Source organism: Chiloscyllium plagiosum, chromosome 13, assembly GCF_004010195.1.
Source record: "Chiloscyllium plagiosum isolate BGI_BamShark_2017 chromosome 13, ASM401019v2, whole genome shotgun sequence".
Taxonomy (NCBI): Eukaryota; Metazoa; Chordata; class Chondrichthyes; order Orectolobiformes; family Hemiscylliidae; genus Chiloscyllium; species Chiloscyllium plagiosum.
In genome coordinates this window covers 40,188,303-40,203,678 of record NC_057722.1, presented here as the reverse complement: position 1 = coordinate 40,203,678, position 15,376 = coordinate 40,188,303, and the positions used below count along the sequence as shown (strand labels likewise).

Genomic DNA, 15,376 nt, shown 5'->3' with positions numbered 1-15,376 from the left:
TTAAGCACAATTTAACATTTTTATTGTGCATTTGTTTATTTTTGTACAGTGTTTTGGAGTTTGTTGTGTCAAAACTGAGATCGGCAACATGAATTATCCAGGATCATCATGAAACTATGGGCTCTTCTTTCAGTCCTTGACAGTTTACATCCTTACAAAATGCAATGCTACATTTTGAAGCAGCATAATACTTTGTTACTAATTGTTTAAGGCTGTCCTCCCTATTTTTTGTCTTTTTGTTGTTTTATTTAAAGTACATTTCATTAATGACATTTGAATGGATTTTTAATGTACTAAAATAGCACAGCTAATATGTACCATGCAAAATGATTTAAATGCTAACTGAAAACACTTTTCCAAATCACCAGTAAATTCAACACTATTAAATCTCCCTACTGTTAGAACATAGAACAATACAGCGCAGAACAGGCCCTTCAGCCCTCGATGTTGCGTCGACCTGTGAACTATTCTCAGCTCATCCCCCAACACTATCCCAAAATGATCCATTGCAGAGGTGCAAAAGCCATTTACAAAAATGAAATGGTTCCAGGCATAAGAAACTTCAGTTGAAAGGATAGACTAAAGAAGCTGGGACTTCTAATTGTTTATCCCAAAGTGAGGATAAAAACTTATATTCACAGACAAAAATCACTCACAAATTCAACATTTTTTATGTGCCAACATATAAACAAAAGATGTTATAGTTTTTCATACTTGAGCTTATGTAATTTTTACATATGATGGAAGCATTACATTTGTCAACTACACTGTTCAGTGCTTCGTGAACAATTGAGTTTGGAAGCCACTCTTCATGGTGAGTCTTAACACTGGTATTCTACAGGCAAATATGTTGTAGTTGTTCATGACAAATACCAAAAGAATGATTTTCATCACTCTGTAGATCTGAACGAGAATATTCTGTTATCCGGAGAGCACAACAGCATTTCATACAAATGCCAACTAGTTGCATACATTTGGTGCGTGTTTTTTAAAATTATTTTTATAAAAAACTTTTTCAAATCTTTTATGAAAGCAACTATATGTATATATATATAAATGAAAACCAGAATCCAAAAGGATAGAGGTGGTACAACAGTGTCATATCACAATACTATTAATAATAAGCTACCTACTATCCTACTGGAACAAACATATCTACTTAACTTAAACTAAACTACAATCAAACTAAATAAAAGTTAAATTAAGTTGAATTCAAGATAAATTAAATTACATCACATTAGTTATTTCTCTTTCACTCACTGTACCTCCATTGAAGCTCCCATCCCTGGGAGCACTAGCCATTGTACCCGTACTTTCCCAGCTTTCCCCTCCCAGGCCCCCACTGGCTGCCCAATCCAACTCTCATGGCTATACAACAACCCTGGTTAATATTGCTGACACGTCTGGGTCTATCTAATTTAGAAAGGGCTGTCACGTCTTATAAAACTGCTCCATTTTGTGGTGCACTATATTTGTGAGGTAGTCTTGGGAGAGATGCTCCATCACCAGCCTGCGCCATCCCATAAGACCTGGGGGTTTATCCAATGTCCAAATCATTAGAATGTTCTTCCTCACACAATACATAAGAATGTTACATAAGCCCTTCCTGTGTTTCCCCCAGAGAGGGCAAGTTTGGCAACCCCAGGAGAAGAAATACCGGATCCATCTTGACTTCAATTCCCAGGATTTCCTTCGGCTCCCTTAATATGGCACTCCAGTATCTCTGGAGCTTGTAACATGACCAATAGCAGTGTGTAAGAGTGTCCTTGGTAATTTTACACATTGGGACATCCTGGAGACGCTCCTCTCTTGAACTTAGCTAGCCTCTCTGTGTAAAATCTTCAATTGTATGGCCTGCGCTTTGTTACATATTGAGATTTTCTTTACATTTTCCCATACATCTTCCAATGAAATATCCTCTCCTAGTTCTGTCCTACAGAGTGTCTCCATATCTCCTAAGGCATGCTCTTTCTGTAAATGATGCAAAGTACTAATTGAAAGAGCGCCCGTTCACTGAAGCTCTCTTTTCCCCCTGTTCGACTTGTAAGGCAGAGCCAGGAGCATGGTCCTCCTCTGTATATAATCCCTTATCTAAAAGTACTGTAAGAGGTCCCTGTTAGACAATCCATATTTCTGACTTAGTTGACTAAATGACATCAACACCTCCTCCTCGAATAAGTCTCCCAAGAGATTCTCTTATTCTCCTATGCTTTAAAGCTGGAGTCCATTGCCCCAGGTTTAAATCTTGGGGCTACCGCCAACGTGGTAAACGGTGAGGTCTTAAGCCAATTGTCCTTGTCTTGCTTCATTATCCTCCAAGCTTTCACCTTATTCAAAATGATTGGGCTCTTACATTGCTCGATCACGGATTTCATTTTATCCATAAATAATAGATTAACTAGGGGACATCTCGACTTCAAGGCTTCAACGTCAAACCAAATCGACCCTGAATCTCCCCATACCCAGTTCACCCACATATGCTAACAGGGCACTTATTTGATATCTCTTCAAGTCTAGAAGGTCCACCATCCCCCCTCACCCTGCGGAAGCTGTAATTTAGTAAATTTAATTAGGGGGTGCCTACGACACCAAATGACGGACCCAAGCCAACCACTGACCTCTATAACACTCATCTGGGTATCAACAATGGGAGCATTCTCATGGGGTACAACAAGCGAGGAAGAATGTTCTTAGGGCTATTCGTCCTAATCATGATAATAGTAATCCATCCCACTGCTGCAAATCCTGTTTTATCCTCTCCAGTAGTTGTACATAGTTAGCTTTATACAGCTGGTGGAAGGCAGGAGTCATAAAAATTCCCAAATACAAAAAACGTTTTGACGACCATCTAAATGAGAACTGCATTCCATCCTTCAAATTAGGCACCTCCACTAATCCCCTTATCGGCATGGCTTCTGATTTTGTGAAGTTGATCCTCTATCCCAAAAAACTGCCAAATAAATTAATTTTTTGTATCAATCGGGATACAGATTTCTCCAGGTTGGCCAAAATCAAAAGGACATCATCAGCATACAGGGTGATCTTATGCTCCCCCATTCCCACCGTTGACGCCTCTATTTCAGGGTCCCTCCTGATAGCCTTGGCTAATGACTCAGTTACCAAGGTAAATAACAGCAGTGAAAGAAGACATCTTTGTCTACTACCTCTTCCAGTACTAAAGTTATCCGACTTAGTACCATTTGTGATGACTGCCGCCTTAGGATCATTATTTATGGATGGCACAGTGGTTAGCACTGCTGCCTCACAGCGCCAGAGACCTGGGTTCAATTCCCGCCTCAGGCACATTCTCCCCGTGTCTGCGTGGGTTTCCTCCGGGTGCTCCAGTTTCCTCCCACAGTCCAAAAATGTGCAGGTCAGGTGAATTGTGGTCATGCTAAATTGCCCATAGTGTGAGGTGCATTAGTCAGAGGGAAATGGGTCTGGGGTGGGTTACTCTTCGGAGGGTCACTCTTCGGAGGGTCGGTGTGGACTTGTTGGGTCAAAGGGCCTGTTTCTACACCGTAAGTAATCTAAAAAAAAGCACACTACCACCACTCACCTAGCAAAGACTCCCCTCAGTCCAAAGCACTCTAGGACCACCAAACCTGGGATCAATCTTTGCTGGCATACTTTCACTATGTTCAGTACCCTCCTGACATTGTTGGTAGAGCTACAGTCCTTGATAAAATCTGTCTGATCTTCTTTTATAATATTGGACAATACCTTTTCCAATCTCAGGTCCAGCATTTGGACCTGAGATTGGAAAAGGTGGCACGGCAGCACAGTGGTTAGCACTGCTGCCTCACAGCGCCAGAGACCCGGGTTCAATTCCCGCCTCAGGCGACTGACTGTGTGGAGTTTGCACGTTCTCCCCGTGTCTGCGTGGGTTTCCTCCGGGTGCTCCGGTTTCCTCCCACAGTCCAAAGATGTGCAGGGTCAGGTGAATTGGCCATACTAAATTGCCCGTAAGGGGTAAATGTATGGATGGGTTTCATTTCAGCAGGTCGGTGTGGACTTGTTGGGTCGAAGGGCCTGTTTCCACACTGTAATCTAATCTAATCTTCGACAGAATTTTAAAATCCACATTCAACAATGAAATTGATCTGTATGAAGCACATTCTTCAGGGTCTTTCCCCTTCTTTAAAATGACAGTTATTAGCCTTCCTAAGAGAGGGTGGGAGACAATTCTGAGTATATGAATGACTGTACATCCCCAAAAGTGGCTCCGCCAACACATTTATGAATTTCTTATAAAACTCACTCAGGAATCCATCTGGCCTTGGTGCTTTGCCACCCTGGAGATGCTTTATTGCTGCCTGCACCTCTTGTATCATCACAGGTGCATTTAACAGGGTGGCCTGTTCGACATTTATACTGGGGAGGTCCAGGTTCTCAAAAAAGGACTGAATTCTCACTGCACTGTCTTAGCCGCCCTTTGATCGGTATAACTCTACAAAGTATTCCCGAAATCTAGCATTGATCCTCTTCAACTCATGGGTAACTGTGTCGGCCCTCTTTCTGATAGATGAAATGGATTGTGAAGCATAATAACCAGTTAAGTCAAATATCTACCTGGCTTATCTCCAAATTCAAGTAACCTTTGTTTAGCAAAAGAGTGCACACACAGGTGGCAAAAAAAACCCATCTGAGTCAAAAGCAGCCCGGAGAGCCGTGACCCACTGCAGCTTGACCACTGAAGGCCTATTATAATATGTTTCTTCAGCTAATTTCAGCCAGGCCTCCAGCATCTGTTGCTGCTCACCTCTCTGCCTCCTTCTAGTTGTTGAATATGAAATGACCAAGCCTCATAAGTATGCCTTAGTTGTCTCCCAAAGTACCAATGGATTACTGGCTGTATGCAAGTTGATATCCCGGAAGACCCTGAACTCTCTTGTAATGTACTCAGCAAATTTGCTATCGCTTAACAGGAATGGGTCCATGTGCCAGTACTGTACATCTATTCCATCACCCATCTAAATACACTGGCGCATGGTCCAATATATTCCCGATTTTGCAAGCCAATATTCTGTCCAAATAGACCGACGGCTTAAAGAACATGTCAATTCGCGTGTAGCACTTGTGTGGGTTGGAATAGAAAGTAAAGTCTTTTCCATTAGGGTTGAGATACCCCCACACATCCATCAATCCCAACTCTTCATACAAGTCCACCAACTGTCCAGACTGCATGGGTGTGCCTGCTGGGCCCCTTGGCATCTTGTCTACGCCAGGATCCATTAGGCGGTTAAAACTTCCTATGATCATATGGTGCACCCCAAGATTAATTAATTTAGTAACTGTATCAATGAGAAATTTAAGAAGGTGTGCTGGGGGACAATAAACATTCAGGATGCCATTCTCTTCTTGTATTAGAGCTTTAAAAATGTTGGACCATCCATGATCATCCTTAATTTGCTCAGTTACCTGGAATGGGAGGCTCCTTCTTACCAGTCTCGCCACTCCTCTTCTTTTAGAGCTAAAGGAGGAGAAGAACACCCTATCATAAAACCCCTGCTGCAGTTTCAGATATTCCTGATCAGTTAAGTGTGTCTCCTGCAGCAGGGCAATGTCAGCCCTTTCCTTCTTAAGGCTTGAAAGCACCTTCTTTCTTTTAAATGGGGGAGTGGTTCCCTTTTACATTCCAGGTGCACCAGCTAAACAGATCACATGGCCGTCCAGGGCAGCCCGTGGTTTCCCACAAAGAGGAAGCTTATCTGAGGTGCAGCGAATGAAAAAAGCACTAACTCCTTTGAAAATATATATAACTAAAAAACTAACCACGACATTTAACTTAAACAAATACCCAAATTCACATGAGATCTCCCACCTTGCCCATAGGGGACAATGCTCTCAATCCTTGCAACCATTCTGGCTCGTTCCAGCTGAGGCTGTGACCCAGTTCCAGGCAATTCACAGACAAAGAAAACATGTTATTTACATTCCTGAGAGTTAACAATCGACACCTACCCTCCCCCCTCCACACCTCTTCTCCATACATCTTAACCACATCCATACATCTTAACCACAAATAAAGCCACCCCAATCCAGAAAAGAACAAAAAAACCCCTCAGATAATAACCAACCAACCAAAATGTTAAATAAATCAGGTTTTACACCAAGGCAGTACAGAATCCGTAAGACAGATAACCACAAAAAGGGAGAGAAAAAAAGGGGCAGAGAAAGTAAAAAAAAATGACACCATTGTCCATAACGGTGCCCCTTACCCCACGATCCCCGACCTGAGTTCTTTATTTCAAACAGTTCACAAAGTCCTTTACCATTTCTGCCGATTTGAAATTATAGACGATCCCTCTGTAAGCGAAATGCACTACCGCCGGGTACCTCAAGGAAGTTAATTTCCTCTTAACTTCATCAAATGCCTTTCTCCTCTTAATTATGGCTCCAGAGAAGTCTTGAAAGAACATTATTCTTGAGCCTTTGTATGTTAAAGCCTGTGGATCCCATCTCAGTTTTCTAGCTGTTTCGGTCATTAATGGTTTTTCTTTATAGTGCTGGAGTCGTACTAGGACCGGGCGGGCACACGGATCCGACCTGGACCTGCATGTCGCAATCTGGTGGGCCCGCTCCACACTCACCACGCCCAACTCTATCTTCAGGCCCAGGAACTTTGGAAGCCACTTCTCCAGGAATCCAACGAGATCCTTGCCTTCCCCGTGCTCTGGGAGATCCAGGAGCCTTAGGTTTTCTTTTTAGTTTCAAGGTTGTCCACTTGTTCTTGAAGGACCCAAAACCAGCCTTCCAACGTTCGGATCCGTCCTCCTGCTTTCACCGCTGCAGTCTCCGATGCTGTGGTCCTCTGCTTGACTACTTCCACTCGTCGGTTCAGTATTTGGATCTCCTGCTCATGCTTCTTCACACTTCTTCTCCATACATCTTAACCACAGATATAACCATCCCCAATCCAGAAAAGAATAGCAAAAACTAAAACCCTCAGATAATAACCAACAGATGTTAAATAAATCAGGTTTTACACCAAGGCAGTAGAGAACCTGTAAGACAGATAACCACAAAAATGGAGAGAAAAAAAGGGCAGAGAAAGTAAAGAAAAACTACACAATTGTACATAATGCTGTCCCTTCCCCAACACCCTCCGACCTCAGTTCTTTATTTCAAAGAGTTCACAAAGTCCTTTGCCTTTTCTGCCAAATCAAAATTATAGACCATCCCTCCGTAAGGCAAACACAACACTGCCATGGCAGCATGGCAGAGATCAGCACCAGCGCTGTCTCGACTTTTTTCTCAGAGTTTAGCAAACTCTGAGAGTAAACACTGCTGCTCTGTTGAATCCAAAGAAGCCGCCACAGGAGTTTGAGCAATGGCTCCGACATAGTAGGGGAGTGCCCTACCTGCTGTACTCCTTTCACCCCTTTTCCTTTATTCAATTTATTCTGGTCTTAGAGCTTTCAAATTACAGTTCTGGAAGCTCTAGACATTCAACGACTCTATTATCAAATTTTCTCCTGAGGTGGTTAGCAAAGGGTGGGTAAAGGTCAACCTTGCCCGGGGTATGGCACAGACCCCAACACAGCAGACCTCTCAGATCGTCGCTATCTTGGATCTCCATGGTATATGTTTTAAGCTGTAAAATATAATAGTTATTTATAATTCACACAAAAAAAGCTAAAACCTTTTAAATGCAATTTTTTGTTATTCAATTTTAAATTTACTACTAAATTTTACCTACTGAAACCAAGATTAATTCCTCCTCAATAGTAACTTGACATTGCATAGGACTTAATGGCAATGTCTAGTCTAGTTTCTGTATCACGTTTGTAGTTCAATTCTAGAGCCCCCTGCTGACTTGTTGAAGAATTACAGGTACCTTATGGAATTTACGAAATGAAGGTTCAGATTAAACATACCCTCTTCGATTAGGAGCACTAAAACAATACACTGAGACTGTAACATATGTCTATGTATATGTTAAGTTCTTCCTTCAAAACAACAAAAACAAACATTTACAATAGATTTACAATGGCTAAATCAAATTTCATTTTATTGTATAGCATTCTGGCAATTTACTGATGTTTTATGAATTGAATTCTGCATATTGGTTCAGTTTTTAATGAAAACTATACATTAATTGCCTTAATTATTATACACTTTGTTACCTGCTGTATTTGATTACTTTTATTACGTTTGGATGTTTATAACCTGATGACTTAGTCCATATATAAATTTCTTGATGCAGATCACACCATAATTCAGCCTTTAGGTTTGAAGGATATTTCTTGAATAAAATATAATTATTGTTATTATTAATATAGACTGTTTATATGGTGGTGATGACATTGTTACCATCTCTCTAACTGTGGGACTTTTAGCTGTTAAATTAGTATTGCATTATCAAGGGGAGATGGCCCAGTGGTATTATTGCTAGACTGTTTATACAGAGATGGAATTTCTGAGTATTGCATTAAGTTGGGGTGCAATTTTTGGCACAGGTCCCAAACATGCACATATGTAGAGTCAGTTACCTGCATTAAAGATGGTGCAGATAAAACAAAAAATGTGATGAAGTCCAATCAGTGCATCTGCTCCCTTCACCACTGAAGCTGCAGTTATCTCGCAGAATGCTTCCTTTGGCCACTGGGACATTGATGCCAATTCCAACAGATACTCAGTTATCCCAATGTTTGAAAACCCTCTTCATATGATTCACCAACTGAATCCAGACATGTGTCAGCTGAATCTGTACAACTCTGTAGTTGGACATACACACTTTGACAATACTGTGATTATTCATCTTAAATGATGGATTTCGCCGTATAGACCAGACGATTCGTTCATTGGAACACATTCACACCTCGGCCCTCCCCAATCCCCAGTACACCAATGCCGTCTTGTTGCACGTTTTCATGCTCCAACTCCACTTTGTTTCTTTGCAAACCCCACTACTGTGTGATTATTACATTTCACCTTTGCTACCAGCCCAGATATGTAAAGGAGACTACACCACTATTCCCAGACAGCATAGACTGAAAAAGTGGCCCAGATAAGTGCAATGTCTCATGTGAGTTTACATGGCGTCAAAGGATGGTGAATGACCTTTGTGCCCCTCAAGGGTAAGTGCCACCATCGTCTCTCTGTTACCTCATGTTTATTGGTCCATCGTGCACTCTAACTCTGCCACAGCACATATCTATCACCAAGCTCTAGGACTATTGTTCTCATTATTGCAAATATCCAGTTCATTCATTGGCTCTCACTCACCTAATCCTCCTAAACTCCTAATCCTTGTTGTCCTCTGCATTTCTTACTCACTCACCTGAACTTCTCTTCTCCTGCATCACCACTGACTACTCTTTTATCCACCTTCATCATCTCTCAGCATCGTCTTTTATCACATCGCCCCATACCAGACTGAAATCGCATGAGTCCCTTGATCAACTGTATCCAGACCCCGATTGACTATAGTCCTCCTTGACCATAATGAGATCTGGTTCCTTTTGACTTTCTGACATGGTCATTCAATTGAAGCAAATGTAATATATTTGCCACATGAGCAACTGACATAACCTTTGATGGAACACAGTGCCACCGGACAATATGCCCATTCCCTTGGCTGTTCAATCCTGTGAACTGTGACATAATGCCACTTCTACCTAAGCACTAAGAAGCAATGAAAGTCACAGAGGCTACTAAACCTGCAAGGAGAGTGAATGCTAACAAACAAAGTTAAGACCCATGATAAATCATGTTTAGATGCATGAGAAACACTTGTGTCTCTATGTGCAAAGTGACTTGATACCAGTTTGTAAGTTGTAGATGTCCCTGAGTTCTAAAATGAAATCCTGAAGGGCTGAAATGGTCCAAGAGCAGACATGATGATGTAGTGAGGCTGCTGGTCTGGCAATGCTGATTTACTTGGGGAAAGGGTGGAGGAGTATAGTGTCCATGGAGCATACTGGGACATTGTGATGGAGAAAGATATAGATGAAGACCCAGAGAAACAAGCAGCAAACCACCCTGACATTCATTTGCGAATTGGCACCTTCTAGTTTCTCACAGAAAGAGAACTGGAAGCTGTATAGAAGTGAGGGGAGTTTGGATATTACAACATGCAAATATAAGGAAATAGGTAGCTGTTGCTCATTACAGAGAGTCTGAAATTGGTAAATAAACCTCCAGGGGAAAAAAAAATCAATTTTTTTTCCTCTTTGTTAAGATTCTGATTTCAATTTCCCCATATCTTCCCACATTTCTTACCAATATCCATGCCTTCAAGGGAATTTTTCAAAATAGTTGATCAAAATTGTACTCAATGACTGGTAATTTCTGACATAATTAAATAACCAGAGAATCAAAATAAGCAGTTATAATTAATCCTCAAATTAACCATCTATCAGTAACTTAAGTTAGTTAGACATATGGATTTTGTGAAATAAAATCCAAACTCCGCTGTATAGCACAACACGTCATTTTGGATTTATGATCCACACAATTTACAGCGCAAACATGCACAGGAAGCTTGTTTGCAAATATAATAACAATAGGTGCAGGAGTAGGCCATTCTGCCCTTCAAGCCTGCACCACCATTCAATATGATCATGGCTGATCATCCTTAATCAGTATCCTGTTCCTGCCTTATCTCCATGACCCTTGATTCCACTATCCTTGAGAGCTCTATCCAACTCTTTCTAAAATGAATCCAGACACTGGGCCTCCACTGCCCTCTGGGGCAGAGCATTCCACACAGCCACCACTCTCTGGGTGAATGAATGATGAGCACCACTTGTTCACTTATGACTACAAAATATAGGCAAAATATTCAGTTCAGACCACTGATCTCCATTGATGACCTGCTTTTTCACTTCAATATTACTTTCACACAAAACATGAAAGGGATGTAAATTGCAAGACATTCATAGGACCATTCGCAAATCTGTTTGGCATCAGGACATCAAAATGAAGTGCAGCAATATGTCAACCATCAGTTGCAATAGTCTCAACCACTCAACATAAGGAATAATAATTATATTGTATTTGCTAAAAATGGCACAAGACTGTGAGAAAGTATTTTTTCTAGCCAGATAGCTGTTGCAAGAAGATTGCAAAGTCCTTGGAAAACTTTAATTTACTATTCACAGGTCGGACAACCTGTGAACAAAAGTTTGTTCACAGCCAACCTAATGCCAGTCAAGTAGTGCTCATTCTATGATTCAGTGATCAAAATCATAAACAAAACATATTTTTAAAGAGAACGCAACAATTAAATATGTCTAACCACGTTCTGAAGTACGTGGCGGTATGATGGGAAGGATAAGAGAGGAGAAGAAAGTGTGTCAGAGGAATGCCTGGACCATTGTACCATCCTGAAGAAGGGCTTATGCCCGAAACGTCGATTCTCCTGTTCCCTGGATGCTGCCTGACCTGCTGCGCTTTTCCAGCAACACATTTTCACCATTGTACCATCAACTTAGAATATACTGCATTAAAATTTCTAATTTCTGTCGCCAAAGGGCTTGCATCATAAGTGCTAATATCAGTTATGATGCTGGACAGAGGTTAGGTATTCCTGAAAGTAGGGGAAAATGCAGCTAGATTGACTTCTAAGGATTGACAGGACAACAAATGAAGGAAGACAAATTCAGGCAAAAGATTTTGAAAAGGACAGTTACACTGCAGCTAATAATTTTCTGGTGAGAGTCACATTTATGCAAATAAATTTCAAAATTTTACTATGTTTTGTGTCCCCACTTAAAGTGTACTATTGCATGCTAAACCACGTAGAAAATAAAGGATATAAGTGGGTCAGTTACTTACGGGGTGCAGTGGCTGTTGTCAACCAATGTGCTGTCAGATGAGTGACTTCTTCCATCTTTCACTAACATACTGAACATATTTTGCGTTGAATCTCCAATTGCATAGAAACATTTATGCTGTTTACAATCATATCGTTTTTTTTAAAATGAGATTCTTTACTTAGAATGCTTACTTAAGGCTAACTCATTTAATACTGGACCTTAAAAGATTGTAGCCAAAACATGCTATAAAATGATACTGCACAATTATGTACAGTATTAACTAAATTTGACTTTAAAATACAGAAGCAACAGCTTTTATTTCTTTAAGACTGCAATCTTGCTCAGTCCTATCATTTACTTATGGATTATAACCTTATGTAACATACTAGGAGTATTTTACACTTTGTTACAACTGAAGAATGTGTCACAAATTACAGCAGTCAATAAAAAAACTAAACAATTAACATAGACAAACTTCTAAAGTAACTTGAAGTGAAACTATGCATGGTACAAATTAAGGAAGGTAAGCAGTGTGTACAGATTTGAAGCAAAACAAATAGCATTTAAAATAATGTACAATATTGGTCTCAAGAAAGTACAGTATTAAGTGTTACTGCCCATATTTCTGTCACAAAAGTTCGTTCTTTTGTAGAGTCTTGCATATTCAATCTTCTAACCCAATTCTGAAGAGCCTAATTTGCCAGGTGCCATCCAGGTACAGCTGGTCCATTGGTCACATGACGCTGAAAAGTGTCTCATCTATCTGCCATCAGCAAGACATTTCGTACTAAACAGTAGAGAATTCACTTCAGACGTAGAAAAGTCTGACTTTGGAAGTACTTACAAGAAGGTCATCATCATAGAATTTTGTTTCTATGACTACATTACCACTGTTGGTAAAGAAAAAAGTGAACTTAATTAGAATGATAATATTTAGAAGTTATTTTTGTCAAAACCCTTTTAAATATTGGGGTTAAAAGAACTAAATCAATAGCTGATCTACAGGGGATTTTTATTCACACAATATATACTGTTCCCTTTCCACTCTTAAAAGTCTACTTGGTAGTATTTATTAAAATGCTTGAATTTAATACATTGTTAATGTCTCAATTCTATCTTTCATAAACAGTTTTAATTTTTTTATTCAAAATATGAGGTATACCATTAACACATAGTAATACAGAGTGAATGTTGATTCAATCCTCTATCAAACCTTAGTTATAGATTTGGCACAATGGCTTTGAGCTTGCCTGCAGATTTTTGCGTATTACTTGGTGACAACTAATCCATACCACTCCTGATTTCAAAAAAACATGGAAATGCCTCTAACAGTGTAATTTATTACTGTGCAGGAGACTAAAACACAGAAGAATTATTTTCTGGTATCTTGAATGAAGAAATTTGCAAGGTCACCTTATTGATGGTCAGGTAGGGAACCCTTCATATGCTACTGAAATTACCTGGTCATCCTAACAAAAATACATGCCTTAATGTAACATTCATCCAGGTTAAAAGCATCATATCAAAAAGCAAAATTTGTTTAAAGTGAGAACATTGGATTTGATCATTGATCAATTTCTATGTTGAGAAACTAAAAACACAGAATTTCAGATTTCCACAAATTCCAGATATGTTCAATAGGTTCAATTTTAAAAGAACTGAGTAAGACATAAGGTTATATTTTGTGTTGCCAATATTAATCAAATTTCTGATAAGATTATATCTTCAGTCAAATTGTGCAATAGCAACAGATGCTTAATGTAATTCCACTGCTAACCTAGTTTATCTTTGTCCTCTGCTTTCCTCTTCACAAAATGTAATGAGTATTGCAATAATCATAAGGGCTGTTCAGAATAGGATTAATCAACCAGAAATAAAAGTGACAGGTATAAACCTGGTATGTGCCTTTAACTGTCAGTGTTCCACTTAGTCATTTTAGAGCTATGTAACCAGAAAATGACCTATCCCAGAGAGCATTTCACCACTAATTCACCAATATATGAGTAGCAGTGAGACAACCACTGCTCATCAGCTGAATCCAGAAGCAACACTATCTGACTCTGCTCCTATTTTAATATATTACAATATTATTCAGACTACTCGGTCCGAAACCTTGATCTAATTTTCAGGCGGGATGATTCTTTGATTCTTCAAAGATTGGGTAAGTTATCCAAAGCTATGGTCTTTATGATAGGAATTGCAATACTCTTGGGCAGGCCACACTGATAGCACAATAAAGTCTTCACATTTTCATAAAGCTGCTTTTTTTCATGGGAGGAATGGTGAAACAGAAATGACAGAAATGAAACTGTAATCAGAGACAATAGTCATAAATACCAGATAATCAAAACAGACATTAGATCTAATACAATGGCTGATAGTCTGAAGGTCAAACTGGAGGTGGGTCAAGAGTAGAAATCCTTTCAATATAATAGTGGTCATACAAACCTTCAACTTTGCCTGGGTTGCTTGGAAGGTATTCTCAGCTGGAATAATTGCATCATTGTAATTTAAATTTAAGATTGAAAAACTAAATCCCCAATGTGAAGCTGGTGTTATTAGGAATGAACTATTTGTCAACAGATGACGATTACATATACAGCTATTATGCAGTTGCAACATATTCTCAAAAAAAAGTATGCAACCCACAGTACCAACTTAATGATTTGTTTGTCTGAGGATGCTAGCCACAAAAGCCTCATTGAAATGATTCAACATGCATGATTAAAGGATGTACTAGAGCAGCCATGGACTCCACCAAAGCATTTAAATAAACTGGAAGGTTAGAGTCCACCAAAGTCTTACCAAGACAATACATACTGTAGCTTTCCTTTACTCAAATGAAACAACATTTTACATATCAAGGTGTAAGCTTGCAAATGAAGATATAAATTACAATGTTCTTTGGAGCAGAATCCTGATATTTTTGTTCAGTTATTAGGAACTAGCTTTCTTCAGGCTTCAGGTATTTTTACTGCAGAGAAACAGACACTGCCTCTCTTCTTTGGAGGTTTGAAGGCTTCTGGCCTTATCATTCACACCCACAAGCTATGTAGCTACCTAGGTCCAATTCGTGCATGCCGACCAGATATCCCAACCCAATCTAGATCCATCTGCCAGCACCTGGCCCATATCTCTCCAAACCCTTCCTATTCATGTACCCATCCAGATGCCTTTTAAATGTTGCAATTGTACTAGCCTCCACCACTTCCTCTGGCAGCTCATTCCAGACATTTACCACTCTGTGTGAAAAAGTTGCCCTTTAGGTCTCTTTTATATCTTTCCCCTGTCACCCTAAACCCTCTAGTTCTGGGCTCCCCCACTCCAGGGAAAAGACTTTGTCTACTTATCCTATCCATGCCCCTCATGATTTTATAAACCTCTATAAGGTCACCCCTCAGCCTCCGATGCTCCAGGGAAAACAGCCCCAGCCTATTCAAACTCTCCCTATAGCTCAAATCCTCCAACTCTGGCAACATCCTTGTAAATCTTTTCTGAACCCTTTCAAGTTTCACAACATCTTTCCAACAGGAAGGAAAGCAGAATTGCAGCCACAATTAAAAATAAAAAAAAAGATAATATTTAATTCCCCACAAATGGAAACACTTTTT

The 15,376-nt window shown here is 39.8% G+C and overlaps 1 protein-coding gene across 1 annotated transcript in view; it reads right to left on the bottom strand.

The window, feature by feature from the left end:
* Positions 1–10,980: 10,980 nt before the first annotated feature.
* The window catches only part of pde6d (phosphodiesterase 6D, cGMP-specific, rod, delta), a 64,338-nt gene continuing 59,942 nt past the window's right edge, over positions 10,981–15,376 (bottom strand). Inside the window, exon 5 of the mRNA XM_043702245.1 lies at positions 10,981–12,655. Coding sequence (XP_043558180.1) covers positions 12,574–12,655 — 82 coding nt within the window. The 3' untranslated portion in view covers positions 10,981–12,573. The remainder of the gene's footprint in view (positions 12,656–15,376) is intronic.